The 18410-nt window shown below is 39.6% G+C and overlaps 1 protein-coding gene across 2 annotated transcripts in view; it reads left to right on the top strand.

Moving 5' to 3' along the window:
• Nucleotides 1-18410, top strand: part of TMTC2 (transmembrane O-mannosyltransferase targeting cadherins 2) — a 441683-nt gene that overhangs the window by 152771 nt on the left and 270502 nt on the right. Inside the window, exon 2 of one of the 2 annotated variants that reach the window (XM_012442083.3) lies at nucleotides 10821-11391. The exons of the other annotated variant lie outside the window; for it this stretch is intronic. Coding sequence (XP_012297506.2) covers nucleotides 10821-11391 — 571 coding nt within the window. The remainder of the gene's footprint in view (nucleotides 1-10820; nucleotides 11392-18410) is intronic. 2 annotated transcript variants of the gene reach the window in all.

Raw genomic sequence — 18410 nt, 5'->3', positions numbered from 1 at the left:
TTAGGATGTTCTGATACGGATATAGTGACCAAATGCTTATGTACAAAATTATTTATTTATTTAGTTTTTAAAGACCAGGTTTCACCATGTTGGTGAGGCTGGTCTTGAACTCCCGACCTCAGGTGATCAGCCCGCCTTGGCCCCCAGAGTGCTTGGATTACAGGTGTGAGCCACTACACCTGGCCTTATGTACAAAATATTAATACTGTTTTTCATCATGCAAATTGCAAGGCTTTGAAAAATACTTCAAGGTGTTAATGAGTTAAGATTAAAGTCGAGGATTATTTTAATTGGTGAAATTAAGTGCTTAGAGTGTGGTATTGCTGATATTTTCATACTGTATTAGTTTTTGCTTTAATTTTGCAAAATGTTTTTCATATAAACATTTAAAAACATCTCTACGTAACTAAAGTTTTAGTTAGTGATAAACTTTCTTTTAAATGGTTTATTAGTTTTCAGGGTCACAGAGTTTTCTTCTTGGATATTTCCTGTAGAAATTATGAAAATGACAGCATTGCTTTATCTGGGGAATTAAAGATATTTTAAAAAAATATTTAGCCAACATTCTACTTCCTCATTTTCTCCTACTAAGAGGAAAAAGTGCTGGGTGCAATGGCTCACGCCTGTAATCCCAGCACTTTGGGAGGCCGAGGCGGGTGGATTACTTGAGTCCAGGAGTTCGAGACCAGCCTGGCCAACATGGTGAAACCTCATTTCTACTCAAAATACAAAAATTAGCTGGCGTCATGGAACAAGCCTGTAGTCCCAGCTACTCGGAAGGCTGAGGCAGGAGAATCACTTGAACTCAGGAGGCGGAGGTTGCAGTGATCTGAGATGGTGCCACTGTACTCCAGCCTGGGAGACAGAGCGAGACTCTGTATGAAAAAAAAAAAAAAAAAAGAAAAAGAAAAGGGTGTCTAGGTAAACTCTTGACTTGGAGTAAAAAGGAGCTTTCTCATCCATGGAAGCTCTATGAAAGCAAATCTCCAACAGCTTGGGGTCTGAGTTTAGCTGCAGCTGGGGCCATCTTTAATCAGACGTTTACTTTTCTTTTTTCTTAGGATCCTCAGGTTAGGGAGGGTTACCGTGCAGATATAGCTCATAAAATTCCTTTATTGCTTATCAGGAAAACTCCTAAAGGGATGGAAGCGGGATCCACTAAGAATATTTCTTTAGTTGGAAGCCTTAGCATTCGTATAATTTTCTCAAAACCAGCAGTTATTCGGGGGTCTTGACCCTTGGGTGTCTGACAACAGGCTCTTTAATACCTTTCTATAGTCTCTTTTCATTCAACATATGTGTGGTGTCAATTTATTAAGTGCCAGCATTTATGCTTACAAAGTCGTCATTTTTGTCCATGAAGGTTTTACAATCTAGTAGGAAGAGATCAAGATAGGAAAACGTGTTAGAGGTATAATGATAAACGCTTGTCCAAAGGGTAGTGTCTTCCTTTACCCTAGGGACCTAGAAACCTAACACTGCCCCCTGCAACCCAGGACCCCACACTGTAATTTATTTGCCCTACCTTAAGTTCCTATAGGAATCCGAAATACAGTGCTTATCCCCAAAGTAAGATGGTCTTTAGATGTCATAGTATTTCTCTCATTCTCTTTCCCTATTAGCCAAGTATTTGCATATTAACTGGAGCTTTCTAAATATAATGGCTTATCCCTAAAGAGGTACTCTAATGAAGGGATTATAGGCTAAGTGGCAGATGAGTACCAAAGACATGTGGCTAAGCCAGTTAACCTGATGGTTTTTCACAGTTAATTATCATTGCGTGAGTAGAGGTTAGTGCTCTGAGTGAACCACTTTTAGATGAAAGTGATAATTCCCTACATACTTAAAACAACCTAGAATTTTCCAAAAAGGTAAATACAATTTGTCAGTCCAATCATCTCTAATTAGAATTTAGTTAATTAGATATATATTGAGTACTATGTTTGTTAGGCTCCAAAAGATAAATAAGATGCCTTTTCAACTTTTAAAGAGTTAGCAATATTGGGGAGATGAAATTTCAAGACAATAAATGAATCAAACCTGAAGATCATTGAGAGATTCATTTCCAGCCAAATTCCTGGTCATCCCATGAGGAAGAATAGTACATGACAGAGTAATGCCAGTTATTCCTGCTGCTCCATCCCTCAAGCTTTATTCCAGCCAAACTGACTGTATTTTCAGGTCTCAGACATGCCCCACTCTCTTCTGCCTCAGTGTCTGAAAATATTGACTGTTGGCCTGGAAGCATCTCCACAGTTTTATTTCTCCTTCATTTAACTTTTTGTGTGTATGCAGATAGGTTTTCCTCCTGGAAACTTTCAACCCTCTAAGACATTGGGAGTCTGTTTTGTGTTCTACCATACCAGTCATCATTTGTGTTAGATTGTATTTATCATACTGCAGGGAAATTACTGGTACATTTATTTGCCTTGTCTCCTTAGTTGAATATTTAAAGTTGGGGGCTCTATTTTGCTCACCATTCCATTTGCAGTGCCTTTCGCAGTGCCTTGCCCATAACTGAATGAATGAATAAAGGAATGAGTGAATAGCTTTCTTTGGACAGATCATTCCATTTTATTGGGCAGTGATTTTCAAAAGAGACAGAAGAGGGAATAGTAAGATCACCTGTGTGATCTTACTATGTATGCCATTTTCAAAGCATACATTTCTTCCCACTCCTGAAATAGCTCCCATATTTCATCCCATTTAAGATCCCTGATATTGATAGTAAGCAGTCAGTGTCATTAATAGGAATGTGTCAATACTCAAAGTCAAAATCCAGCATATTCTGCCACAATAACTAGGAAAGGCTTTGAGGGGACTGTGGCTTTGCAAATGAGCATTGGTGGTTGAAGCATATTTGGAAAGATGTAATGGTCGAAGGATAGCAATCCAGGTAGAGGGAGAGAAGAAATGCTTTGAACTGCAGCATGAGACTGGGAGGTTTGGCTGACGTTAGCATGCATATGGAGAAGTGTTGGGAGCTTGGCCTTGAGGTCATCAAGGGGCAGTCTGTGAATGCTGAGCTGTGAAGGGTGTTTATTATGGTAAGAAATAGGGCATAAAGAGGGACCTTTGTGGAGGGGATTGCTGGTGTTAGAGTTACATTTAGGAAGTTTTTCTATCCATAGCATGCATAATGGATCAAAGTGGGAATGAAGGCAGGCAGGGATAGCTATTTAGTTCAGTTTAACAGTATTTGTTGCATGCCTAAGATGTGTTGGACACTGGGAGAAAAGACATAATTCCTATCCAGAGTGACCTATAGACTAATGAGGGAAAGAGAAAAATGATCAGGCAGGCAGTTTTAATAAGCATGCTAAGCAAAGCAGGCAGAAAATAAATCAGGCCTGAATTGAGGATAAGAGAAAAGGGAAGTTAGAGGCAGATTCAAGGGAAACTTGTGAGTTGAATTTTCTCTGAGGTCCTGAACAGCTTTAAAATGTCCTTAACCAATTTAAAAATAGATACAGAAGCAAAACCATAAGAAACTGTCATGTACAACCTTTATTTCAGGGATGGAAGAATGATGGTACCCAATGATGAGACTGTATGAAAAAGAGATGGTTTGTGGGGAAAATTAGTTTGGATTTAGACTTACTAAGCTTAAGGTACTGAAACTGCCAGTGTTGCATGGGAATTACACGGTGCCGTACTATTTAGTATGCTTCTGGTTGCAGATGTCACAATAGCAGTTCAAGCTAGTGTATGGCTTATTTGATGATATAGTACTGGCTTCAGGTATGACTGGATCCTGCTATACCAGGAATTGTCTCTATCTCCTTGATTTTGGTTCTTCTATCTTGGCTTCACTCTCATGCTGACCCTGTCTTCAGGCAATTCTCAAGCAGCTCTAGGATTTTTAAAATCTCATTCTTAAAAGAAGGTACCTTTTCCTAGTAGATAATTGGTGCCATATTGACTCCTGCCGGACTTGCTTGCCCCTAAGTCAACTGTGTGGCCAATGATGGGGTTGGGAAGATACAGTACATTAACATTTTATCCGGGGGTAAGGGCAGTCTCATTCTACCCACATGGACAGAGAATAGATATGGGCTATTCTTAAAAAGACAACCTGGCTCATGCCTGTAATCCCAGCACTTTGGGAGGTTGATGCAGGAGGATCACGAGGTCAGAAGTTTGAGACTGGCCTGACCAACATGGTGAAACCCCGACTCTACTAAAAATAACAAAAATTAGCCAGGTGTGGTGGTGCATGCCTATAATCCCAGCTACTTGGGAGGCTGAGACAAGAGAATCGCTTGAATCCAGGAGGTGGAGGTTGCTTTGAGCTGAGATCTGGCCACTGCACTGTAGCCTGGGCAACAGAGCAAGACTCGATCTCAAAAAAAAAAAAAAAAAAAAGAAAGAAAAAGAAAAAGATAACCAGGGCACTGTTACTAAAAGGAGGGGATCTGCAAAAACACGTAGTGTCCATTGCACCATGCTATATAAATTACAAGCATTTTAAGTTAACGTTGTCTTGTTTGATTTTTAATATGACATTTTTGTGAAAAGTGTCATTAACACTATCTGCAAACGATAGGTATGGAAGTGGAACTAGAGAGGCTAATTTGTAAAGGCAGCACTGTAGTGTTAGTAGAGGACCCTGGATGCCATTCATCTTTCTTCCATTCAAATGTGGATATCAAATGGGCAGTTAGAAGTGTAGGCTCATGAGCAACAGCCAGACTAGAGGTATAATGGAGAAGTCACCCTTGAGTTGCAGTTGTTGGATATGACTACCAAGGAGGTGGAAATTGTAGAGAAAAAGAAGGTCAGGGGATGGAACCAGGAGAGAAACAGCCACAGTTGAGAGAGTTAGAATGAGGTCCTCGAAAAGATAAGAGAATTAGAAAAGTATTGAGAAGAGTAATGTGGTAAAGGTATCACTTCATAAATGCTTATTATCTTTTTCAAAGTACCATGAAAGCTTAAAGGAATTTTAAGTGAGATATTCATGACCATGATCCACTGATTTTTGAATGCTATAAACATGATGAAAACCACACTGTGTTTGCATTGATGGCTAGCATCAGTTGTTTGGTGTGATCATTTACTCCTCACAATGATCCTGTAAGGCAAGTATAGTGCTCTCTAGTTCACAGTGGAGGAAACTAAGGTACAGAGAGGTGAAGTCACTGTGTCTGCTTTCTCACACGTTTAGTGTACCCAGTTGGCTACAGAATGGATTTTCCTTTTTTTTTTTTTTTTTGAGATGGAGTCTCACTTTGTGGCTAGGCCGGAGTGCAGTGGTGTGATCTCGGCTCACTGCAACCGCCGACTGCTGGGTTCAGGCAATTCTCATGCCTCAGCTTCCCAAGTAGCTGGGACTACAGGCGCATGCCACCATGCCCAGCTAATTTTTGTATTTTTAGTAGAGACGGGGTTTCACCACGTTGGCCAGGATGATCTCGATCTCTTGACTTGTGATCCACCCGCCGTATCCTCCCAAAGTGCTGGGATTACAGGCATGAGCCACCACGCCCGGCCAGAATGTATTTTCTTAACTGCAGCATTGAACTGGGTAGCACTGAAGCAGGGCAGGTTAACAAAGGCCATTCTTTTTTTCTTATCTTTCTTGCAAAGAACATTTCAACCTACTGTTAATTTTTTTTTTTTAATTTAAGTTTGGCCTTTGCTTCCTTTGAAGTAGAACAATTGAAAGCATGTCAGAATAGTGCCATTTGATGTTGGAAGAATCTAAGCCTCATTCCTGCTCTGAGGACTAATGGTCATCATTCACATGGGTGCTTATGACTGAAAAGGTCATGAGACAGAAAAAAAAAAGCTGTGAGAGACAGACACACAAGGACGGTTTGTGTGGCAGTGTCACATCATTCGTCAGTTTTACAGTAGGGTTGGCCTTTGTCAACATTTTCTGAAGGAAAAATCATAAGGCAGCAAAAACAAAGCGCCACAGATGAACAAAACTGGACACAGGTTAAGACCTCCTTGAAGACTTCAGAGGCTATCTTTTTGCTTCAAAACGACAGTTTTCTCAGTCTTGTGTCCTCTGGGGAATTCTGCCAACAATTGTTTTTTTCCATATCTGCTGCTCTGAGTTCCTCCACCTTTCCTAGAGTGGAAAATATCCTGATTCCTTAGTGCCTTTCTGAATTTTCAACATCATTTCACAGAAGCAACCTCAGAAATTATATCAGCATGAAATTTTGTTTTGAGTCAAGGTGTTTCATTAGCTGTGAAATAGCAGAAGAGGTTTTACTATTTCTATTTTGGACTCATAGAAGAAAATGCAAATGGATCAAAATCTATTATGCTTCGGTTTGAATGACTCCCTTTTTCTCATTTTGCTAGAAGATTTCTCAGATTCTATTAAGGCCCTGTTGGTCTGTATCTTTCTTAATAGGATATTGAGGTGGTGTAATGCATCCCTTATCTCTGACTTGCATGTGTGACATGACTTGTATGTTAAAGCCCAGTACAATTTAGTGTTCCATTTTTTTAACCATAATATTCATTGGTTAAATAAATCCTACTCAAACACTCATTGGAGAATTTTATCACACTAATGCCTCCCTTAGTATAGTATGTTTTTCACATGGATGAGATAGTCCTTTGCTCCTTCATTTTTGTTTTATTAACTCTGCTTGTCCTTTAAGTTTTTTTCTACCATGTAAATTTAGGGCTGTGTTTCAGAGTTTTTTTTTTTCTTTTTCTTTCTTTCTTTTTTTCTGAGATGGAGTCTCACTCTGTTGCCAAAGCTGGATACAGTGGCGCCATTGGCTCACTGCAACCTCCACCTCCCGGGTTCAAGCAATTCTCCTGCCTCAGGCTCCCAAGTAGCTGGGATTATAGGTGCCTGCCACCACACCTGGCTAATTTTTGTATTTTTAGTAGAGGCAGGGTTTCACCACGTTGGCCAGGCTGGTCTTGAACTCCTGACCTCAGGTGATCCACCTGCCTTGGACTCCCAAAGTGCTGGGATTACAGGCATGAGTCAACTCACCCAGCCTCAAAGCTTTTTTTTTTCTCGATATGTTAATTTTGTTCTTTGTTTTGAAACTTCCTTGATGGGGGTCTTTGGATATAGTATATTTTGTGGCTGCTGTAGGCTACTAGATTTATTGCTGTAAAGATAAATTCCAGCAACTTTGAACAGGTTTTTTAATGGGTGTATTTTTTTCTTTATCAAAAAGCCTTTACAGAGTTGTTTATGGTACTGAACTAATAGCATGTAGAAATCCAGTTTGGAAAAGAAGATTCTTCATCCTTTTCAATCTGCCACTGAAAGGATGGAGTATTATTTTAAACAAAGTGTGCATCACAGTTTTTCTCACTGCACTGACAGAGCCTTATTTCAGAATGCTTTGTCTTTGAGCTCTCCACTGCCCTGACTTTGATGGTGTGAGGTTTTCTGAATTGATAGTAGAGATATTTACATCAATATCTAGGTTAATGTCTAGTTGAAGCCAGTTTGGTTTTCATTCTGAATTGCTTGAAATAAGCTCTTTCTGACAACCCTGTTTGGCAGTTTGGCAGGTTTTTTTAATATATATATTTCTTTTAATTATAACCCATCATGTCTTAAGCAATTACTTCTGGGTTAGACTCTTGATGAATGTCATAGCAGGGTGTTTTAATTTAACAGATCCAGAATAACATCTGGTTCTAATATTTTAAATCCAATTTATATGGAAATTTAATACACAGTATACATGGAGACTTGCAAAAATCAAAATCAAAATGGAAAATCAATCCACTGTGCGATAGTAGGTCTTCTGTTAATAAAGGATTTTGCTTATGACCGGATTCAACTACTGCTAGTTAACACTCAAAATATCAGTTTAGGAAAGGTAGCAATTTATTTCTCATGCTGAAGAAGTAGGAGGTAGTTAGCCCAGGGTCAGTATAGTCTCTTGTAACAGGGACTAAATTTCCCTCAATCTTATTGCTCTGCTGTCTGCGTGGTTTATATTCCTAAGAACACCTTGTAGGCCAAGATGGCTGCTGCAACTCCAACCATTACATCTGTGCTCCACTCAGCAGGAAGGAGGAGGGTAGAGGTAGAGGGGAAGAAGGCTAAGCTTTCCTCATAGACACTTTCAGGAAGTAGTAGATAAAAATTCATCATTTGATCATATTTACCATCAAGGGAAGATAGGGAAATACATTTTTTTCTTGATGACCACACACCCAACTAAAAATTGAAGTTCATTTGTATGGACAAGGGAGAGAATAGATATTGGGTAACAATGAACCATCCCGGCCACATAGAGTAATTGAAGATTTTCACAGATCTTTTGCCTTTTTATTGAACATTTAGAAAAGTCAACTAGTTTTTATTAGTAGATAATGTATGTATTACTATATGAATTAACATGGTATTTGACATATAGTATATAATCATCAACTTCTGATCAGCCTATTTTAATTCTAACCCCAAAATGCACCTAATTTGATAGGTTATGGGTCAGAAAGACTTTAGTAAGGGATTTTTCATAGATCACATCCTAGTCTTTATAGAGTAATAGTAGCAGCTAACAGAGCAGAGATATCATTTGCACTAGGGTGTCCAGAACACTCATGTATGTAAAAACTGTTTTCTGCTTCTCTGTATAGAAGACAAATGAACAATTATACATGTTTATTAAATGATTTCAAGGTAAAACTATTATCACAGAAACTGAAGCTCAGAGAGGTTAGTGGGAAGCAATTTAGAGAAGCAGCTGAAAACTATCATGCCTAGTCATTTGGACCCAACTACTCAGCTGTTTCCACTGGTGAGATCACCTTAGATGGGTTTGTTTCTTAATCTGTTGAATCTCTGTGATAGTTTCTTGTTTTTGCAATCAGGCAGTGAATGAAAGAGTTAGGAATCAGGAACATTTCCCCTGAATCCAGGGCTTTCTCAGCCTGCTTTTCGGTAATATCCATGTGGAAATTCCTCTGATCACACCTGCCTCGCAACAGAAGGTAGAACTGGTGGAGGGTCTAGAGTTGAACATCATGAAGACAGTCTCCTACTTCTACCACATATTATTCTTTTTCCATACAGGTGCCCACAGCTCCTTAAAAAGCCCTGATACCAGACTAGGCAAAAGTTTTCTAGTTCTGGAGGTTTTCATTCCTGTGCCCTACTAACGCATATGTCTCTTGTATGTTCTGTAAATACAGAAATAGGTGCAATAAGCATACAAAATGACTCCAAATGCCACTCTTCTCTGGGAGGATAGTGGCACAGAGCCAGGATGTTTCAAACTAAATAGTTTAATGCCACCTTCAATGTTTGTACCGTATCCACATACATCAGTATTTTTGGTTAATTCTTTTCTTTTACTTAAGTCTTTTCTTTTTCTTTAACTTTCAATAGCTTTATTCTGAGTAGATAGCTAGGATAACCATTAACATAAACATAACCTTTACAATTTTTACAAAGTGCATCAATATCTTTTTACATGACCCCAGCAGTAGATGGATCACATTTTGGGAAACCTAGAATAGTGGAAAGGGAATTAATCACGAAGCTCTATGTTACTGTTCTCAGCTTGTGTGACTCTGGGCCAGTTATTAATTAATCTTTCTGAACTATAAACTTTCTCACTTGAGAGATGTAGAGAATAATAGCTACCTCCTCAGCATTGTTCTAAGGATTAAATCAGAAGATGCAGCCAAGGAGATCAGCATGGTGTTTGGCAGTATATCAATTGTTTAGCAATTAGTAGATCCTTCTTGAAGTCTGTTTGGAAATATCAGGCATGCAAATGGAGACTATCCTCAAAAGCAGAAAACAGTGAAGTGCCATGAAGATTTCTATAGAGGAGAGTAAGTCTCGTGAAAGCTAAGAAGTGGGAAAGGCTGAAGTTTACTAGCAGGTAGTCGGAAGGGAAACACTGGCTAGGTGGAGAGCCATTCTTCCTAGTCTTTCCAGCTATCTAGGCCCTTAATACTCAACACGTGAGGCTGGGGGCACGGTTGCTCACGCCTGTAATCCCAGCACTTTGGGAGGCCAAGGCGGGAGGATTACCTGAGGTCAGGAGTTCAAGACCAGCCTGGCCAACATGGTGAAACCCTGTCTCTACTAAAACTACAAAATTAGCCGGTCATGGTGGTGCATGCCTGTAATCCCAGCTACTCAGGAGGCTGAGGCAGGAGAACGCTGGAACCCAGGAGGCAGAGGTTGCAATGAGCTGAGATCACATTGCACTCCAGCCTGGGCAACAAGCCTGAAACTCCATTTAAAAAAAAAATACTCAACATGTGGTCCAAGGACCAGCAACATCAGCCTCACCTGAGAGCTTAATGGAACGTGGAATCTCTCTGGCTTCTCCCCAGGCCTACTGAATCAAAACCTGTCTTTTAACAGGGTCCTCAGGTGATCTGTATGTATGAGAAGCACTGGGCACTGATAATCCCTGTAAAATTTATTTCTAGTTGGAGGCTAGTCCTTGTATCATATGGGCCTTGCTTCTTAAACATGTAGATTCTCAGGACCAGCCACAACCTGGGATCTGGACTATGCATTTTTAGCCAGTATGTCACATGATTTTCAGGGTAGTTGTTTGGCAGATTGCTACACTAAGGCTTAAACCAGATGAAGAACTTTATTCTTCAAAGATATTTGCATTCCGACAAGGAAGAAAGCTTTTAAGGAAGAGAAAAACAGCCCTCATTGTGGTTTTAGTAAGCATTGAGGGGAGGGCATGAATTCAGTGTATATGTGCCTGGAATCCCATCACAAAGCCACATAGTAACAAAGCTTTTGAGGAAGGCAATATCTTAGCAATGTCATAGTTTTTCTTTTTTTTCCTTTTTGTATTTTACATTTGTTTTTTTTTTTTTAACATTTTGTTTTTTAGCCGTGCTATCAAGACTAATCAGGACCTTCTCCCAGAAACTCCATGGACGCACATTTTCTACAATGATTTTTGGGGGACTCTTCTAACCCACAGTGGCAGTCACAAGTCCTACCGGCCACTCTGCACTCTTTCTTTTCGCCTGAACCATGCCATTGGAGGGTTGAATCCCTGGAGCTACCATCTTGTCAATGTCCTGTTGCATGCAGCCGTCACTGGTCTCTTCACAAGCTTCTCCAAGATCCTCCTTGGTGATGGATACTGGACATTCATGGCTGGCTTGATGTTTGCTTCTCACCCCATTCACACCGAGGCAGTGGCAGGAATCGTGGGACGAGCCGACGTCGGGGCCAGTCTCTTCTTCCTCCTCTCCTTGCTCTGCTACATTAAACACTGTTCTACAAGAGGCTACTCAGCCAGAACCTGGGGCTGGTTCCTGGGGACAGGACTGTGCGCAGGATGCAGCATGTTGTGGAAGGAACAAGGAGTGACTGTTCTCGCAGTTTCAGCAGTTTATGATGTCTTTGTCTTTCACAGGCTGAAAATAAGACAGATATTACCTACCATTTACAAAGTAAGTGATTGTTGGCTCTTGAGCATTGGATTACTGAGTAATCTATTTGCTTGCTCCTTTGCCACCATTTAAAAAGCAAATTTGTTCCTCTTCAAGCAGAATTTAGAATAAGTTCCCTTTTGATCTTCGGTAAGTGGAAGTGTCCTTTTGACCTTTCTTTACTAAGCAGGGTCGCAGTCACTGACTGTTTTATTTCTCAAGTTTCTTACTTTCATGAATTCAGGGGTGGTAGAGGAATAATTTTGCCTTGTAAAGAATATGCACCTTTATTATTTATTGAGTTCTTATTTCTATATTTCTGCCCAAATTGTCTATAATCTGATAAATTGCCTATAATGTGTATTTGTAAATAGAGCTAGATGCTAGACTCTACAGGGGAAATCCTCTGCCATTTGTTAATATTACTTTTCCTGAGTTGACTTTGGAAAACAGTCCTTCCCTTTAGTGCACTGGAAAGTCAAATTCTTAAACAATGAATCATACTCACCTTTTCTAGTGGTAATGTGTAAGAAGAGTCAAAACAGAAAGTGGGTATCATTAAGTTTCTCCCTGAGGCCAATTAAGACCTTTGCCTCAGGGCATAATGTTTGGTCTTCTCTATTCCCTTAGTGGTATCCAGTGCAAAGGTGTCTGAAGGTCACAGAAGTATTTCAGGAGCCTTATACACTTGAAGAGACTGAGCAGTTTTCTGCTAGAGCCTTCAGGAGAGGCAGGGAGGGGACAGGGCATCTTGAGAAACTGTCTGCTTTCCCATCTGCCCATCCTCCTCCACTCAGAATAAACTCACCCTGGCTTTGACTTTTGCGTGAAGACTGAACTGGGCCGGGGTTTGCAAACCTTGGTCATGTTGTAGGCAGTCTCCTCACCTGTCTTTTGGACGCAAGTCAGGAATTAAGGTTTTGGATACCTGGCTGTGAAGAAACTGTCAGGTTTTCCTAGTTGTGACTAGTTTTTCCACCATCAATTTCTAATTTTATTTAAAATTGAATTGAGAAGAAATGAAAAAACAATTTGAGGCAAATGGAATCCAAAACATTTATTTTTTAAAATGCCCCCTTTTTTTTCCACTTAAGAGGCAGAGTCATCTCTGCTGTGCTTTTGCTCTGCAGGAAGCCTAACCTTTTCACTTAGAACTCAAGTATTAAAGGCTTAATGAAGTTCTTTTGTGATTTCAATTAAATGCTGAAACTTTAAAAGGAACTCTGGTTACAGTTTGTGATTGAAAACAACGTATGGTTTGAAAGTCAAGCTCTTAATTCCATATCAATTTTAATTCTTTTTTTTTTTTTTTTTTTGAAACAAAATTCTTGCTCTGTTGCCCAGGCTGAAGTACAATGGTGAGATCTTGGCTCACTGCAACCTCTGCCTCCCCAGTTCAAGCAATTGTCCTGCCTTAGCCTCCCGAGTATGTGGGACTACAGGCAGGTGCCACCACGCCTGGCTAATTTTTTGTATATTTAGTAAAGATGGGGTTTCACCTTGTTAGCCAGGATGGTCTAGATCTCCTGACCTCATGATCTGCCAGCCTTGGCCTCCCAAAGTGCTGAGATTTACAGGCGTGAGCCACGGTGCCTGGCCAATTTTATTTCTTTCCAAGAGATTTAAAGAGAGAAACTGTTTTCATCTAACACAACGTCATTGACAATAGCAAACTATGTTTTACTAGAAATACATCTAGGATAAGTATAATTCACGCTCCTCATCCCTCGGGAGGTTGTGACATGTTTGAGGATGCAGGCTCAGTGCTGGCTATTTGAGAACCTTGCATTAGTCGTCTGTGAAATATTGTGATTTCTTACACAGAATTGCCATCGTACCATCTCATAAGTTAGGGAATTATTTGGCTGTGATGATTCAGGAATTACTTGCAGGACCTGATGAAGTTCTCTGAGAAATTTTCAGTCCCCTAAGCATATTTTCAAGGGCAGAGTTGCCCACTGCAGTACTCCCTCCCAGAAATACGTTCTATACAATATGTGGGACATACTTGTAATAGAAAATTATTCTTTGTTTCTCTGAAATTGAAATTCATCTGGGCATCCTGTATTTCATTTGGCAACTTTATTTATGTAACTGCTGCTTAAAAAATAAGAAATGCCACTAGCAAGGACCTCGTAAGACTTAAGAGTGTGAAGTTTCCCATGTTATGAGAAAGAACTCAATGCCATTGAAGATTCAGTGTCCTTAGAAGTTTCCAGATGGCTCTTTGCCCAGACTCTCTTGGCAACCACCGCTTGCCGGGCTAGGCAATGGCAGTGCCAAGGATAGTGGTCGGGGCAGCAAGACTTTGTCTGATGTTTGCTATTCTTTCATAGCTCTTTCTGTTCTTACTAGGTTTGGGGCCAGTGAGCTTAATAAGAACATTGGGATAATGCGCATTTTATAGATTTTTTTTTTTTTTGAGATGGAGTCTTGTTCTGTCACCAGGCTAGAGTGCAGTGGCACGATCTCCACTCACTGCAATCTCCACCTCCTGGGTTTAAGGGATTCTTTTTCCTCAGCTTTCTGAGTAGCTGGGACTACATGCATGTGCCACCACGCCCAGCTAATTTTTGTGTTTTTAGTAGAGATGGGGTTTCACCAGGTTGGCCAGGATGGTCTGGATCTCTTGACCTTGTGATCTGCCTGCCTCGCCCTCCCCAAGTGCTGGGATTACAGGTGTGAAGCACCACACTGACACCTCTTACAGATTTTTTAAGGACCTGTAGAGATCATCTTTCCTACTCTCTTCATTTCCACCTGGAATGTAGAGAGCCAGAGACATGTAGGTAACCCAGAAAATGGTGGAATCACTAGGACTGAAGCACACATCTCCGACTGTCTGGTGATATCTTTACTACACTCTGATAGTGTGAAGAACAAACAGATGTAAAGTCAGTTGACTACACAGTAGAAAGGAAACTAATATGGAATAGAATCTTAACTCACAAGGGCTGAGTAACCTTGGGCTGATTCCATGATCTGTTTCTTCATCTGGAAATGAAGGCAGCTATATTTCTCTCCCAGAGTTGGGAGGATTGTTTGACATTGTGGGGTGTTCAGTGTGAGCTGAAGTGCCTAGTATTTGGATGACACCTAATACATATTAGTTGAAGTGGAAGAAGAAATATTGATGTAAATTTTGATTCTTTATCTTTTGGCCTCTGTCGTCTTAAGATAAACTTCTAGTAGTCTTTACGCATACAGTTGGTTGGCAGCATGTGAAATAAGGACTGCTTAGTAATTGACCAAAGCTGAAGTAAGCAGATTTAAGCACAAACTTTCGTTTAAAATCTTATGCTTGTGAGGCTTGTAAACATTGACATAGAATCCATATGAAAGTTACAGAAAATTCCATATTCTGTCTGTAAAATATATAGATTTCTATGCCTGGGGTGAGTTAGAGGAGGTGCTTTCTGAAGGAAGTAGTCTGAAAGACTTTAGAAGATCCTTTCAACCTTAAAAAATAATCATCTTAAATATCTTACCAGTTAACTCTACATCCTAGTTATCGTGGTTTGACAGATGGGATAAACTTCCTTGCCCTGTTAAAACATAATTTATGGCCAGACACTGTGGCTCATGCCTGTAATCTCAGCACTTTGGGAAGCTGAGGCGGGAGGATCACGAGGTCAGGAGTTCAAGACCAGCCTGATCGACATGATGAAATCCCGTTTCTACTAAAAATACAAAAATTAGCCTGGTGCGGTGGTGCATGCCTGTAATCCCAGCTACTCAGGAGGCTGAGGCAGGAGAATTGCTTGGACCAGGGAGGCAGAGGTTGCAGTGAGCCGAGATTGCGCCACTGCACTCCAGTCTGGGTGACAGAAGGAGACTCTGTCTCAAATAAATAAATATATAACTCACTCATATATAAATGGAAAACTCCAGTATATAAATGTTTAACTGTTACTCAAATTAGAGAACCAGCTAAGTAATAAAAGCCTAAAAATGGTGGCCGTCTTAAAGCTGGAAATTATTAGGGCCAGAGGGGCAAGGCTTTTGGCTGAATTTGGCCAGTTTTGATTCCAGTTTACCTTTGTCTTGGGTGTTGCTTAAACTTGATTCTACATCCAGATGTAGTGATCAGACCAAAACTAACAACCAACCCCATACTTCCAAACCATTTACAGAATTTGTCTTAAGAATGATTTCTGAGGATGGGAGCTTATATTGTGAAAGAATTTTGGTTCATCACCAAAAATGTTACAAGACTCATGCAAATGATATGCATGTCATCAGGCTTTTGCAATTTTGCAAAGAAAATATGAAAGTTACATTTTTCCTTGATAAAATATATAGGAAATTGTAAGTTCTTGGCATGTAGTAGATATTTTATTTAGTATTTAACAAACAGTGTCTATATCTGCCAAGCACTATTCTTAGTGTGCTAAAATTAACACATTTAGCTTATGTAACAAATGCTTATTGAGATAAGTAATATGACTTACAAAATAATATGGTTGAATGATGACAAACTATAATTTTGTCAGTAGTTAATTTTGTCAGAAAACACGAAGTATAAAATCTTCAGAAGTATGAATAAAAATTAGTGTTTTAAAACAGTCTTAGTTTTGAGGATGGGAGTCTTAGTTCTTAGCTTCAGGATTTAATTTATTTCTTACATTATCCTTGTCCTTCACCATACATCTGGTGTATAGTAGGAGCTTAGTAAATTATTGAATTCACGCTTAATATTTACCTTTTTAAAATATATGGCTGAAATGTTAAAATGAAGTCCTGTGCTCTCCCCTTTATACAATGAGAATTTCATTCCTGAGTTAGTGGGGTCTGGAAGGTGGGATTGAAAAACATGTATGTCAGAAAAATAAATTTTCTTGACCTCTCACCAAATGATTGTTTTAGCATTACTTAGATTACTTTCACTCACTTAGTTTTATGTGGTCAAAAAATAAGGAGGGAAAAGCCCTTGAAATACACTTAGCCTTGCAAATAAATACTAGACTTTTATCTGCCCACAAAATTTTTTACAAGCCTCCCATGACCCCAGGAGGTACATGGGTAATAAAATCAGTAAAAGCAACATTTTTCTTACCCAACATCAGTCACTGCTTGCCTAGTGGCCATTTTCTGTGCTTATTTAACATCTGTTAACTGTTTTAATGTGGAAACATCTCTTTCCCCTTTATTAGCCTCATAATCACTTATTCAGTTACAGGTGGAAAATTTTAAAAATCTGAAAGTCAAGGTAGCAATACTAATATTAGCCCAGGATAGTTTAGAAAAATGAAGCCCTTTCAGTTTGATGTTTTAAAAATTTCTCTAAAGACGACTGCCTTGGTTTTGCTAAAGTTTATATAGTTGGTTCCAAGATGTGCATTATCTAAGTAATCTCCTTTTCTTAAAATTTAATCTCTGGCTCTATTTCAATAACTAAGAAGATAGTTTTACGGGAGAACTGGAGACATTGAGATTTTCCAGTCATCTTTTTTTAGAAATAATTCTCTTGTTTTAATGCTAAGCAGAATGTGAATGATGGAGGTTGCCCATGAGCAATGAACTTTACCTTTGTCTTGTGTGTGACTTAAGCTTCATTCTACATCCAGATGTAGTGATCAGATGAAAACTACCACCACCAAATTTCCAAGCCATTTATAGTAGGGTTTATCTTGAGAATAATTTCTGAGGGTGGGAGTTTATATTCTGTTAAAGATTTCTGATTCATCACCGTCTGAACACTGAAGGCATTAAATGTAGTGCTTTTGTACTTGTGACTATTTTCTGTGGCTCTCTCTGTAGAAAAGAGCATGCAAATGGAGATGCGTAGCCTGCAGGTATTTGCATATTGAATCCACATGTGCTTTTTTGATTAGCTGCTGGGGATGGCATTGATGGAATCTGTTATCATTTATGGCATTGTCCCTTTTGTTTCTAGACTAGGTTGTGGTTTTGCCTAAGTTGTGACCTTCATATCAATTGCATTGAATGAAATATGATCTATTTACTGTTTTTCTGATTTTCTTTAGCCAACACCTGTGCCACTCTTCTCCAAGTAGTATCCTCACTTTTTTTTTTTTCTTTTGAGACCGAGTCTAGCTCTGTCATCCAGGCTAGAGTAATACAGTGGTGTGATCTTGGCTGACTGCAACCTCCGCCTCCTGGGTTCAAGTGATTCTCCTGCCTCAGCCTCTCAAATAGCTGGGATTACAGGCCCCCACCACCACACCGAGCTAATTTTTGTATTTTTAGTAGAGATGGGGTTTCACCGTGTTGGCCAGGCTGGTCTTGAACTCCTGACCTCACGATTCACCCACCTCGGCCTCCCAAAGTGCTGGAATTACAAGCGTGAGCCACTGCACCCGGCTGGCTCTATTCCCACTTTTATGGCTCCCTTTCCTTTCATTTGCCTTACACTTGACTTTGTGAGAACCCAGATATAGCAAGATGCTCTAATTCTGATCACACCATTTCCTAGCTTTATGGAAACTGTAGGGTTGTTTGTTACGCACTTACGAATGAATTTGGATCTCCTCCCAGTAAACTTGTTGTGGCATTTAATATTCATGACCTGTAGTACTATAAAACTTTGAACAGCTGCCAACACTGCTAACCAGATAATACCACAAATAAAGTCAAGGTTCAAAAATATTTTACAATTCAAAAAGTCAAAGATTAATAAGGTATTTTATTCCTGCAGGTCGGCTCCCTTGCTCAGCTGATTTAAGGTGATTCTGTATTCCACTTGCAGTTTAAGTTCAAGTGAAGTAATTTAAATTTGGGAATCTGACTACTATTGCAAGCATCTATAATGCTTGCATTACAGTGTTAATACTCGGAACAACGATCTATTCAGAAATTATCATTTTAAAAAATTCATCTTTGTGCCAAGCACTATATTAGGCAATGTGGGGATTAAAGAGGAATCGAAAAGAACATGCCAATGTACCAGGACTTTCTAGAGTAGCATGAAGTTGAGAATAAACTTCATATATAAATATAGAACTGAAATTCAAGCCGGGAAATGGTGAGGGCTAGTAGGGAGCCATTGGGAGTGGTGGGGGATTTGAGAAGAAGGGGAG

This window comes from Aotus nancymaae, unplaced genomic scaffold (genome assembly GCF_030222135.1).
Source record: "Aotus nancymaae isolate 86718 unplaced genomic scaffold, 86718_ANA_hifiasm-v0.15.2.pri h1tg000016l, whole genome shotgun sequence".
In the NCBI taxonomy this organism is placed as follows: Eukaryota; Metazoa; Chordata; class Mammalia; order Primates; family Aotidae; genus Aotus; species Aotus nancymaae.
This window is presented reverse-complemented; position numbering and strand designations above follow the sequence as displayed.